This window comes from Polyergus mexicanus, unplaced genomic scaffold (genome assembly GCF_030449975.1).
Source record: "Polyergus mexicanus isolate NDT 795.1 unplaced genomic scaffold, iyPolMexi1.0 SCAF_14, whole genome shotgun sequence".
Taxonomy (NCBI): Eukaryota; Metazoa; Arthropoda; class Insecta; order Hymenoptera; family Formicidae; genus Polyergus; species Polyergus mexicanus.
Genome location: NW_027223334.1, coordinates 5708325 through 5722182, shown reverse-complemented (window position 1 = coordinate 5722182; position 13858 = coordinate 5708325). Strand labels below are relative to the sequence as shown.

At 34.8% G+C, this 13858-nt stretch overlaps 1 protein-coding gene and 1 long non-coding RNA gene across 4 annotated transcripts in view; one reads left to right on the top strand and one right to left on the bottom strand.

The window, feature by feature from the left end:
• The window catches only part of LOC138939605 (uncharacterized), a 93122-nt gene extending 79336 nt beyond the window's left edge, over positions 1 to 13786 (bottom strand). For both annotated transcript variants that reach the window (XR_011447872.1, XR_011447871.1), the window contains exons 1-3: positions 12958 to 13786; positions 12526 to 12604; positions 12205 to 12253 (exon numbers count right to left, since the gene is read on the bottom strand). This is a non-coding gene — a long non-coding RNA (uncharacterized lncRNA). The remainder of the gene's footprint in view (positions 1 to 12204; positions 12254 to 12525; positions 12605 to 12957) is intronic.
• Positions 1 to 13858, top strand: part of Eyg (eyegone) — a 31350-nt gene that overhangs the window by 4458 nt on the left and 13034 nt on the right. For both annotated transcript variants that reach the window (XM_070307538.1, XM_070307539.1), the window contains exon 2: positions 3835 to 4011. In XM_070307538.1, the coding sequence (XP_070163639.1) occupies positions 3835 to 4011 (177 nt within the window). The remainder of the gene's footprint in view (positions 1 to 3834; positions 4012 to 13858) is intronic.

Below are 13858 nucleotides of genomic sequence, written 5' to 3'. Positions count from 1 at the left end.
GTAAAATTGTTATTGCGATAAATTGTCTATAAAGACAGACGCGTATAGTTTAAGATTACGTAAATATAAATCTTTTGTTTTTTGAGTTTGTATTTGCAATTATTAAATATTTATTTTTCTTTTCATTCCATACGCATAAAGTTTATCATCTACTTAATCCAAAATGAGACGAGGATAAATAAAAATGAAATGACAAGTTCATTTAAGGGCTAACTTGATTCGTGCGCGCCTTCAGCTCGAATACGCGCGACACGGTCTTTTACTTGAAACCATATTTGCGGACTCGGCCTAAATAAAACCAATTCATCGGGAGCGAACGAGTTGCCTTGTTTGCGGAAAGAAATCCAGCCATCCAGTTCTTCTATCTATTATTATCTATTATGCCGTGTCAAGCGATCGGTCTTTACCGGTGGCGATTTCAAATATACGGACGAATTATATCGCGAGAAACTGAAGAGGCAGAACTCGTTCGGAACCGGTTCCCGTTCGGTGTCGATGCAACGACGGGACGCATTTCTTTCCGTGCATCGGCTACTTTCGTTTTCGCAACACCTCCGATCGCTTTGACGCAAAACGTGCGCGGAATGCGCGTCCGATGTGCCATTTAGGCGGATGGAACGGATGCGAGACTCGCAGGATTATCCCGTAAATTTTATTCGAGCAATCGTCACGAACACAAGATTCGTGTGAATAACTTGAGTGGCACTTGAGTTTTGCAATAAATTCTCCGGGGAATTTTGCGAACGTTGGAAGAATACTTTTATTCTCGATTAAATTTTCATGATTTGTATTAGATTTATATAAATTTTTAATTATTCATGCAAAGTGTTTTAAAACTATACATTTTTTAATTATTCTCCTAACTTTTGAAATAATTTTTTCTTAAACGTAACAGTGTATTGTTTTAAAAGATAATAAACCTTTAAAAAATCAAAAATATATAGCAAAAGAGCGAAGAGCGCAAAATTACCACAATGATGTAACATATATATCTATAAATTTAACGTACAATTAAAAAAACAAAAAAAAAATAGCTAAAGTCATAAACATCCAATAACGTTATAATAATCGCACATGCAAAAAATATTGCATCGATTATCCTCCTTCAAATTACAGCGAATTAACTAAATTCTGATTTCCGATGAGGATTCCCATTAGTATATTAACTGCATTAACGTCGTATATTCTGCGAAAATGGCCGCTCGATCGTATGTATAGCAAATTACGAACGATCTGCATAAGATGTCTTATGCCGAATTAATTGGTAATCCGCTCAGCTCATAAAGGAATTAATTAAACAGTCTTACTATGTAAACGAACTTTAACGTATTTGCACATACGGTCCATCCGTTGAAACCAATTAAAACAACGCGATACAAATGAGCACGACGAACCTGTTTTCTGCCGACACGCGGCATTTTAATTTCACCCGACGATCCTTCCGATCCACCGATCCTTGGTCTCTTTACGCAGGATAAAAAGTAATTTGCGCTCGCCGTTTGCAAAATGACCGTTACTTCACGCTCTCAATATTGTCGTATTATTCGATCGTAAATTGCGATGAGTCCGCGCTAAATGTCATTGATATTAGTCGACAGCGTGATTATGAAGAAGCTAAGTCCGCAAATAAGTATATCATAATTTTGATCGCACTGGCTGCTACGATAATTAATATCTATCTCACATTTATAATTCATATTATCTTTAAGCTTGCATCGATTTACACTTAAATGTTCGTTTCGCTCTGCCATAATTTTACTAGATGTAATTATAATTTTCTTTCTTTTAAGATTATTTTCTACCAGTCTATCTTCTGCTTAATATAGATACGTAATCATATACCCATCCTAAACAATGGACTAAACACACTCGATTACTGGAAATTAAGCGAACGATTAAGTATCCAGTTTGATAGTTGAAATTAAGCCAATGAATAATTTTTAATATTGTCGTATATCATGCCTCTGGGTTTATGCTAAAGCCAAATACCTTCATGTGACAATAAGTGCATGTAAACATTAATTAATACGCTATACGCAAACATCAATAGCAACCGACTTGTTACTACCTCGAGAAATAATATTTGACATATGTATTATAAAAAATATAAATTCCACGCTGAATATTTGCAAAAGATTTGCCAATATAGAGGAAAGCGGGGTAAAATTTTGCTGACCGTTAGAAAAAAAATTTGATTCCCAAGGATAACAAGATTTTTTTGGAAAAATCAAAATATCCGGTTTTGTTCTACCGGTAAGGTAAAACCGGCTACCCATTTGAAAACATGTAAAACACCGTGCAATTACAAAATCTAGATTTATTTTAATCAAAATACTATACAAAGATGTATTCTATTGATAAAAATCACAAATAAAGTTATCCTCTCGTTCTACATCGCTGTATAGGACTTTCTTATTTAATTTTTGAACTTTAGGGGTCTGAAAAAGCTTCTCTTTTAATGGTTTTCTTTTTTTTCCGAGTGGTAATTCTCCTTTTCAACTGCTTTTCATAGGGAGACAAAGTCAGGATAACAATTTTTTTCGATTTTCATTACATGAGGTGTGTAGGTACCCAGTTTTGCCCCAATACGAAGAAAATAGTAAACGGCGGCTATATATTCCTGCGTACAAAGTAACCGTCAAAACTAATGCGATATACTATCTAATGATATACAGAAAATGCAATGTTGCATTTACCGAAGCAGATGTCGTGTGTGGAAAAAGTTTATAACCATCACGATATTGATTTTTTCTGGGCTAAATATTTTGAATTTCTCTAAAAAAAAAAAAAAAAAAAATATCGTGTACACGCAGGCACGATTCATCTCAAAATAATGATGGCATCAATCTACAACTGATAAGCCAAAAATAGTAGCACTTGTATCACGAGAAAAACAGAAGTACCCAGTTTTACCCTACTTTCCCCTCTATTCTCTTTTTTCTTGATTTATAATTACGTAAATTCCTCTCGGGACGTAAAAGTTTAAAAGAGGAAAATAATAATAATAATAACAAATTACGAAATGTTCATCTTACGAATGAAATAAAGATAAATTTTTATCTTCAACTCTAGATTAAATTCATTAATTGTATAATCTTTTATATTTTTATTAATCTTAGCAATAAAAAAGACTCTTTTTTTTTTATAAAGAAATAATCGTTTGCAAAAATATGGTATCTGCCTCTTCTGTACCAAGTATCTGTAAGTAAATATCCAACCAAAATTCTAACATCTCTTTTGCATATATAATATAAATGACGCGCGCGTTCTAGTGCTGCTATAAAATATGTAAAAAGAGTGCAAACCAGTTCCGATATGCATGAAGTCGAGTGTTTATACCTTCGATTTCTATTAAAAATGTGTGAATATAAATTATTAATCAGACTTAGCAAGCGGCAGGTGTTCTGACTGCGCTTTCAATATTCCGAAAGACGGCAACAATAACGGGATCGCGAGATCACTTGCAGTTTAAATTAATACACACGAACCCGGAGATATATTGTATTTGACCGTGACCACTTTCGTCACAGCGATTACGCAGGTTACGCGATTGTTAATTTAACGGAGCGTTCAACTGACTTCGAAGATCGCGAAGATATCTTGGTGAAAAAAAAAAAAATTCCCGATTATCTGAAATCGTAAAAATCATCATTCGAATCTCGTTAACTTGTTTAGCGAAAGTGATGTAGTGAACAAAATAGAAATGTGACAGATAAGCCAACGGTCTTGTCTCCAAATAATTGCTAATTAATTGCTAATTAATTGCCAATTAATTATCCGATATTATAATTTTATTATTATGCATAGCGCAATAAAATCTTTCTCTCATTACAGGCGTGAACTTGCAAAACTGCACGGCGGGTCCGTTTGCGAGCGGGAATAACGGCGGCGCATCTCGGCAACGTCTAATCGAATTGTCGCACGGATTAGGAGCACTGAGGCACTATAACGATCTCGCTAATCACGTGTTGTCCTTAAATCAGCAGGGCGCAGTCGTCACGAAACTTTTAGGTGAGTCTTAATTTCGTGAAACATACCATATACGCTAACGATCTTTCGCGAAGCGAGTTTGCGTCAAAAGAATCGCGTTCAAGGTATATATACGTTCAATATATATCGCATTGTGTGTTTCCTATCGTTGACGATATAAGAATATGCAAATTATTGAGCGACATTCCGAATACAAGAACTTACGTAGGAAAACTACTCCGTTGACATATCGCCATTATATCGTCATCCCTATGGCTATCGCGGCTATCGTGCGCCGTATACGCATTACGTACATACGTAATTTTGATACAAAGTCAGGGTAGAAATCATCCATTTCTATATCTCGGAAATACCATCGACCCTTACACAGAACGAGAAAAGAAATAGAAAATGTACAAAGATAGTTTCCAAAGACGGAAATTATTAAATTGATGCGAAAGGTTTGTCATATTTATCGAATAAGAATTTCAAGCATTTTTATGGTAAAAATAATAACTATATTTTTTCTTTCATATTATTTCGTATTATTTCATTCGTAGACACACATAAAAAAAAAAAAAAAAAACCTTTTCCTTATATTTTTCCTTAAAAACACTCGAGAGTTTTAAAATCTTACTTAAATTTTATTTTTTACATCGATCTACTTAATATACATATATTTAATATTTTTCGTTGCGACTTTTTTTTGGCGGCAACCACCATCGAAACGCGTTAATATTTCGAGCGTACTCTCGCAAGACAAAGAACAAAGAACACACAACACTGAATGCATTCGTGGAGCACGATTGGATGTAACGAGCGTCGCGAAGGGCGGAATCGGCTGCTCGTTAGGTCATGAAAATTAATAATCGCTTCTTTCACGCGAACTTCTTTGATCTCTAGGACCTCGGCAACACGAATAATTCGTCAATGATTGCCACCATTGTCTCGTTTGCGTTTCAGCTGCATTTCTCAATCCGATAAACATTAGACTCTTTTGCGATTTTATAAAGCGATCTTTTTCATTAAATATCAATATTTTCTAGTATTATATTGTGTATATGTGTGTGTGTGTGTTACGTTACGTATGTCTTATGAAAATTATTCCAAGACATTCTTTTCTTTGCGACTATGGAATACGGAATAAGTTTTTACCGAATTTACATCTCATTTACAACACGATACTATCTAATCGCTCGAAAAATAGAGTCTTGTACTTTCCGGCGTTCGTGCTTTCCTTTGCTCCTTGTATCTTGAACCATACTTAAAAATATTCCGCCAATACGGATACGCGAGTGCGATCTTGCATGCGAAAGAGCATGGTGAAACTCGCGAAAATTCAAACCTGGAACGAGATCGGGAATGATCCGGCGCCCGCACGAGCGAACAGGAGCCCGCATCCGCGTTCGAGGAAAGACCAGAAAGACGAAGAAGCCAAGAAAGATAGAGTGAGAGAGAGAGAGAGAGAGAGAGAGAGAGAGAGAGAGAGTGGGAGAGAGAGAAAGAAGAAAAGAAGAATTCACGCGCCGGAAGAAGCGAATAATAAAAAAAAATGGAAGTGAGCGACCGAACATCTCTGCGAAATGTCGGAGAAGAGTTTCTCTCTTTCTCCTGTATAGATCTCGCACGATCCTCGTTAACTTTACGAGCCGCTCGTAAAAATACCGTTCGGGGCCTGTTCTCTCGCGGCGCGCCGGTAATGTCTTCATCCCGTTGAATACGGATTCCTTAAGGCATCTGGAAATGAATATAATGTACCGTAATCGTGGTCAGCCAATTACTTAAACGCGAAAAAACAATTAATCTCGTCGACTTTTCAAGGAGCAAACGAGATACTCCGATTCGCGATGTGTCTTTCGTACGAGAAGAAAAAATAGCCACGAGATGTGAATTATATTATATTAGTTTTACCTATTCTTTTTACGAGCTAAAAATATAATTCAATTCTATATCGATTATATTTGATTATACTAGATGTACAAATAAGTTTCCGCCGTTTGACAAAAGTTGGCGCCACCAGTAAGTTATGGTTAAAATTGTCAGATGTAAAACGTCCTTATCGTAAGATTGAACATCAGTCAATAGCATAACCTTAAAATAATAACCTTAATGATTTTTTATCAGTATAATATATTCTTTTGTGTGCGAAAATGTCGAGTTTTGAGCCGAATAAGCGTCATTTGCGGCAACTTTTGATTTACTTCTTCAATTTGAAGAAATCTGCAGCTGAGGCGTATCGATTGCTTGTAGAAGCATATGGCGAGGCTGCCTTAAGTGAGAGAAGTTGTCGTGAGTGGTTTCAAAAGTTTAAGAACGATGAATTTGACATCGAAGACAAAGAACGTAGCTAACGAAGGCCGAAAGTGTACGAAGACGCGGAATTGGAAGCAGTATTGGATCAAGATTCGTGCCAAACGCAAGAAGAACTTGCACTTACATTGGGAGTGACTCAAAACATTAAGTTCCGTTCTTTCACAATAAATGCCCAATTTTTGAAAAAAAAAAAAAAAAAAAAAAACGGCGGAAACTTATTTGTACACCTAATAATATGTTGATTTTCGTATTTACGTTAGAAACTGAATCGCGAAGAATCGGTTCGAAAATGAATTAATGCGCGATTTTAACGATTAACATTTTTCAAGCATGCTGTAACAAGCCTAACGTATATGTCAGAATCGCAATCATTTGGATAGCTGGACAGCAATTGAGAGAACAATGCCAGAGGCGTTCCGGCAATTTGTTCTCGTAGTTTCTATCGTATCGCTCTTGTTCGCCGTGTATAATTTCGCTAATCCCTCATTGTCAATTCATAAAAAGGATCACGTCGCTCTTTGTCGAATGCGTGCATGCGACGCGCGCTCAACGCGCTCTTCTCGCCCCGTAGTAACGCCTGTAACTTAACCGGCTAACGAAATTGGCTTCGTGCACAATTTCTTTGATTAAAAACGGCGATCCGCTCTCAAAAGTTTTACGTTTTACGCACGCACGCACGTACGTAAAACACGTGCACAGAAGCAAACCGGGAGCAAACCGAGCGAGTAGCAAATAAAGACAGAGGAGGTCAGGATATAGGAAGAGATCAAGGGGAAGAGTATAGAAGGAAAGATACGCAAGGAAAAACAGAGAGAAACTAAAAGATGAAGTGAGGGAGAGAATGAGAGACCGCAGATAGCAGGTCGAGGTAAGGAATTTGCTCGCGGCGTGGATACCTATTAGATGGGTACATCGTTTATATACCCGGCACGCATTTCACCCGTGGGAGCGCACGCGATACCCTGCCGGGTTTAGCCGTCATTATTGTTATTAATAATAGTACCTAACGACCGATAATTGCTCAAGTCTGCCTGCGCCTCTGGTTTCCATTACCTCGTAGCCTCTCGACAGAATTGACGAACGGATTCTCTTCGCGTTTCTTCCCCAAGACAGCGGTGGCCACGACAGAAACGCGAATCACGGATGATGCATGCACATAGACGACGTACGCGTCCTTCCACGATGAGTCCACGCGTAATTGGGGTCGGAAGGCGAGTCTCTCGATGAGACCCTTTATGCTCGATGGTTGACGTTGATGTTAGCACGCGAACGTGACTTTCGTTTCTTTGCTTCTATTGTGCCATTTGTGAAAAACAAGACAAAAACAACGATTCTCGCGTCGATACACAGGGTGTCTCCAATTTAAATGGCAAAACATCAAGAGCGTGTAGGGGACCGAAAAACTAAGACAAGAAGTCCTTTAGAGGTTTGTTCGTTTTTGCTCCATTACGCAAAAATTCAATCTCTCATTGTCAGTTGCTCCCTTGAGTCGATTGGCGCCGAATAAACTTTCTGCTTCAAGGTTCCTTACATATGTAAACACTTGATGTCCATCCATTACGGTGCCAATCGATTCAAGAGAGCGATTAAGAGACCGAATCATAGATGCGGTGCACCAAATATCACCAGAACAATGTCTAGCTGCAATTAATGAGGTCAGCGCTAGATGTAATGCTTGCATTGCTGCAAGAGGGCAACATTTTGAACAATATCTGCATTAAATAGATGATAACGTAAATAAAATGTAAATAAATAAGTAAAAAAACGAAAACTTATTTTGTTTCTTTTTTTCGTGATTTTCTCCAAAGTGGAGCAAAAACGAGCAAATCTCTAAAGGACTTTCTGTCTCAGCTTTTCGGTCCCCTACACGCTCCTGAAGTTTTGCCATTTAAATTGGGGACACCCTGTATATATATATATATATATATATATATATATATACGTAAAATAGTTTTAGCTGTTAAAATTGATAAAAAATAGAAATTTTATAATATAATACAAGATTGCTAATAAAGTCTATAGATCATATCAATATTTATTATATATATAGACTTGAAGTTTTTCCACAATCATATTGTAGTATAATATTGTATATATTAATCGTTGGTAGGCAATATTATACTAAAATTCTATAATTAATATATGTAATTAATGTTATAATATAAATTATTACAATATGATAATAATTGAGAAGATTAAAAATGAAATGTTACAAAACTATATGTCGTATGAACGTAACTGCACGATATTAAACTAAAATATTACACTTTATATATATAATTAATATATCATGATATTAATTATATATATTATTACAATATTATAATAATTGATATTAGAAAAGAAATGTCATATAAAAACTATTCATTCTTTCTTTCTTTCTTTCTTCTTCTTTGAATTTTTTAGATATCGTCAAGAGAGAAAATAAAAAAATTAGCTTGTATTATTCAAAAAAAAAGTATACAGGATATATAGAAATAAAATTATTTTAATTATAAACGTGTACGTGTACTTAATTCTCTTCGAAACTATTATAATCTAATATATGTATCAAAATACAGTTGTTTATAATATTGATGATATTTTATTTGCCTTTTATCAACAACTTTTATTTTATAACGTAAAATCAATTGTGTATAGTCTGTTTATACTTGTAATATGCTCATCGGGACTATTGTGCATCTCAGCGTTTACTCATAGATAGTAATTAATTCATTACTAATTGACCGCTGCGTTACTCATTGTCTTTCCCACGGGTTAGTAAATTATAAACTCAGTTTCTATAGAACAGGACAGGTAGACATAATATACGTGTTATATGCTTGCTCATGACCCCATGTGTGTGTGTGAGTGCGCGCGCCCAAGCGTATGTTATGTATGTATATATATATATATGTATATGTGTGTGTTAGCGTTCTGTCTAAATATATCATAATAAATATTTCATAAAATTTTCAAAAAAAATTATCTGGTAAACTATAATTATTATAAATTATATAGTCTATCTAATTGATCAAAGCGTGCAATTAAACTCTTAAACAGATATTTACGACGCGCGATAATGATATCCAAAATATTCCGGATTATCGCAAGCCAACGCGATTACACACGTAGTATACGCATATAATTTTCTCGTATCACGATGTTTATTACGTAAGGTATCTTCGTATTATCCTAATCGCTGCATCATGAATCCGCCCAGATACGACGATAGGATTGATATCCGTTCGTGTATGGTATCACGCGATGTTAAGCATAATATTGCTCCGTGACTTTTATAATACTATTACATTTTACCATTTACATATTTTCTTGTATTTTACTGTTACGTCACAATGTTCTTATATACATTTAAAATTTTTGAAAATATTTTAACGCGTCTTTTATATCCAGCCAGGCTTTGAGATAGAAAATTTAATCCTGAACAAAGAAATTCCTATAAACATGGGTCGAAAAATACAATATTTCTTTAAGAAGGTATCGCTCAAAAACCTCTGATGCAAAGGAAGAGCAAAAGGTGAAAAGAAAATGAAATAAAAAGAAAATGAAACCTAATAAATTTCTTGAAAAAAAAAACGATAAAAACGAAAAATAAAAATCTTTTTCTTTTATGAAAATAAAATTAATTTTTTAAAACCAAAATAGCATGTAATAGTAGAAAATGAATAAAGACGTGAAAAAAATAACCATTCTCAAAATGTCCCCCCCTAGCTCCAATACCCTTTCGGCATCGAGTAATGACCGATCTAATCGGATTTCCTGCCGATTCAACTTTAATCGATCTAACAATAAGTAACAAAAGCATTTTCTGTACGTTTGAAACTGGTTATATCAAAATCTATAGAACGTACAACAATCCTTTGACCTCATTTGAAAGATAATTTAATTTTCTACAACTTTTGTTTCGGTCCTTTTTGTTAAAAAATGCACATTTTCCATGATATTTGGCAAAATGTGTAAAATAATCACGATTTCAAAGGTTTTTGAGCGATAACTTCTTAAGAAAGCATTTTTCGACCCATGTTTATAGAAAATTTTTTGTTCAGAATTAAATTTTCTATAAGATCTCAAAGTCTGGCTGGTCCGTTCGGGGCCACCCTGTATAAATCTCGCTTATTATTAATTTCGTTAAATATTTGAAAATCACATTAGATGTTAATGAAACATCTCGGTTTTGCATTGTATAGATGGCTTGTTTAATAGAAATATTTGAATCAACAATAACAGATTATATTACATCATTTCTTGCAATTTGTATTTTTAGCTTTTCAAGAATATAACTGTAACATGCATGGTTTTTTACTGAATTATGTTAATATAATGTTTTGTTTCGTCATAACATAAATACATAAAATCTGTCGGTCTTGTGTTAATGAACAAACTTTTTAATATAAATTGGCCAGGATATTATTCGAGCCTCTACTTATTTAAAGCTTATTTTCAGTCGACAACCTGCTCATTTTTGCTTCGCGTTTGACAACTCTCATACTCGCGACAAGTCTTGTGAAGCTTATTACATGGTAATAATTACGTTTCATCGGAAATTTCCAGATAACAATATCAAGCGTGTGGAGAATCAAAAATTAACCGAGAGAAAAATATATACTTTCTTCGATCGATTATATTAATTTTTTTGCAAGAATCATGCCTGTGTGAAAAAAAAAGAGTAATAAATGTCATAATCGGCACAACTGCCGATCAAGCGACGCCAAGTATATAAAAAAAACGTTTCGGCTTGTCAACGGTTTGCCTATGTTGCCTATCTTGCTGACTATCTTAAGTTAAGATGGTCCTAATAAATAATTCTAACAACCTTACTTTTGCTGGCTAAGCCAGCGGGAATTCGGAATTATTGTAATTTTGGGGAGTGTGTCTTTGTCGCGCGCCCTACTCGCGTGCTTTACTCGCGTGCCCTATTCACGTGTCCTACTCACGCCCTAATAAAATACCCCGGTAACATTTTTGATTACGTGTCACGTTGCATGTAGAAATGCGCAAACACATGTACTGCCCAATATGTGTATTTTTGCGCTTTTTGACCACGATATTGATCAACTATGTTGCTTCCGTTGGGCCAGTTGGGCTTACCTTTCGTTGATCTTGGCCATATTTATTATGGCTACATCTAGCCAGAGATGTAACTTCGACCTCTATCAAAGGCCAATGAAAGAGAGAAATTTCTTCCGTTGCCGACTAATTATTATATCCGGTGCATGAACGTAATTTTACGCTCGTTGACGGTCGTTAGGACCGTTTGTTGTACGTTGTTTTAATATAACTTTACTTTAACTGATACAATTGATTTTTAATTAATGATGTCTAATCATTAATTAAAAATTGTGATTAATTAAAATTTTTGTAATATCTCTTATAATATAATTTATAATAAAATAGAATTAAGTAAACATTTACTTTTATATATTTTTCACTATACTTTTACTTTATACTATTATTATTCATTTATCTCTTTAAACATTATACATGATTCGATTGATCGATTATTTAAATTTATATCAGTCAAAACAAAGTTTTTTGATAGGCTACACTACATATTAGATGGATGGACTATAAAATATTAAAATAAAATCAACGTACGTTATAAGAGAATAAATTATTATATACATAATAATAAAATTAGTGATTCTTTATTAAATAAATAATTGATAGATAATTGATCACACAGAATGATAAAGAATGAATTGGCAATGAATTGTTTTTCTATATTTTTTTATTTACGTTTTAGTTTGCTTCTGTAATATGCTTTAATGTAAAAAAATGTCAAAAGTTACGCGTGTCATCTAATTTATTCTAGTCCATCCATTTTAAGATAACGGATCCATCTATAATCTACAAGCTACGATCTACATCTACAATCTCTAGAAATCCGTTATCCTAATATTAAATGAAAATTTAATCACTCACCGGCACTGATGCGCAACAGCGGAGTTGTTGGTCTTGAGGCTACTGTTGTCTGCAATATACAAAATCCAAATTACAGCAACATTTAAAATAATTAATATTTCAAGAAATTATTATTGTACGCACCGAATTTTATATCCGATGCGATAATAAGCAGATATATAAATATGAAATAATTTTATAAGGTCTAAAAAAAAAATTATCTTTTTTAAGTAGAAAATTTTATAAAAGAGTTTTTCTCTTTGTGCGAATCTCTCTCGTTTGAAGTATTCAAATAAATGAACCGAATTAATACGGATATACGGAATTTATAATAATACTCACCCTTAGGTTGCTCCGCTGGTGCAGGATGCCTTTCCTAGGCCTCCTCCTCCTCTCAAGATATCAAGGTTGCTACGTTGATCTGTAACATACAAATAGAAGATTCAAATTATAGCAGCGCCCAAAATAATTAATATTTCAAAAAATTTGTTAGGCATTGAATTTTATATTCGATGCATATAATAATATGAAGATTAATAAAATAATTTTATAAATTTTGAAAAGAAAAAGCTACTAATAACTTTAATAATTTCATATAAAAACTATAATCTAAAAGTGGAAATTTTTACAATTATATCTTTTATATAAAAATCTTTTTCTTTCTAATTCTTTCTCGTTTAAATCATATGAATAAAACCAAATTATTTGCGATTTATTGTTGAAATTAAATTGTACGTACAATTAATAATTAATATAAAATAACAAATTACTTACCACCAGGGTTGTTCCACCGGTGCCCGATGCCTCTCCTAGGCCTCCTCCTCCTCTCAGATTGATTTACACACGCGATACTTAAACGGCACTCCCGCACTTTAATTAAGAGATTACTTCCGCACTTGTACGCGCGATACTTTGAACGACACTCCCGCACTTTCGAATTTCGGCACGATCGAATCCCGCTTCACGTGAGAATCACACTTCGAGTCGACAAGTCGGGAATTCACCGATTACTTCGAGCAAAGGTTAAGCGGAAGCGGAAGAAGACGAAATCGATCGATGGAATAATCGCGAATGGGGTTCGCTCGACTCTTGACCCGCGCCTGCTCCCATCGAGGGCCGACTAGAACATCGTTAGGAACGATTTCATACGAACCACCAAGTCTCTATCATACAGACTGAGCCGGGTTTATCGTAAGGCTAGTAGACGGGTCGAGAATGAAGATACCCACCTTCTACGTGCTAACAATCTAGCATTTCGAAAGCGGGAGATCAACTTCTCTAGCGAGCGAAAATCGAACCTAATTAGAGCAGCCGACTCCTCAGATGCCAAACATGTTAGTATTTCTACAATGTGCTGTTAGACGGTACAAGAGAAGGGACCCATTAACGATCATTCCAAAACAATCGACCGAACTCTAACCGATTCGGGCCGAACCGTTCGTCGGAGCAGAACGTGCCCTCAACAGCCGATTCTCGAACCGAAGTTCAAGATTAACCGCGCGAACATGCATCTATACTATGCACGAACATACGTTGCTACGCGGCCGGCATTCACCTCAGCCGCGATACTGAGGCGTTTTAACGTTGCGCCTACATTAATATATTAAATTTATTAATACATAAATATTTATATAATATATAATATTAATATAGTATTAATATTAACTGATATTAA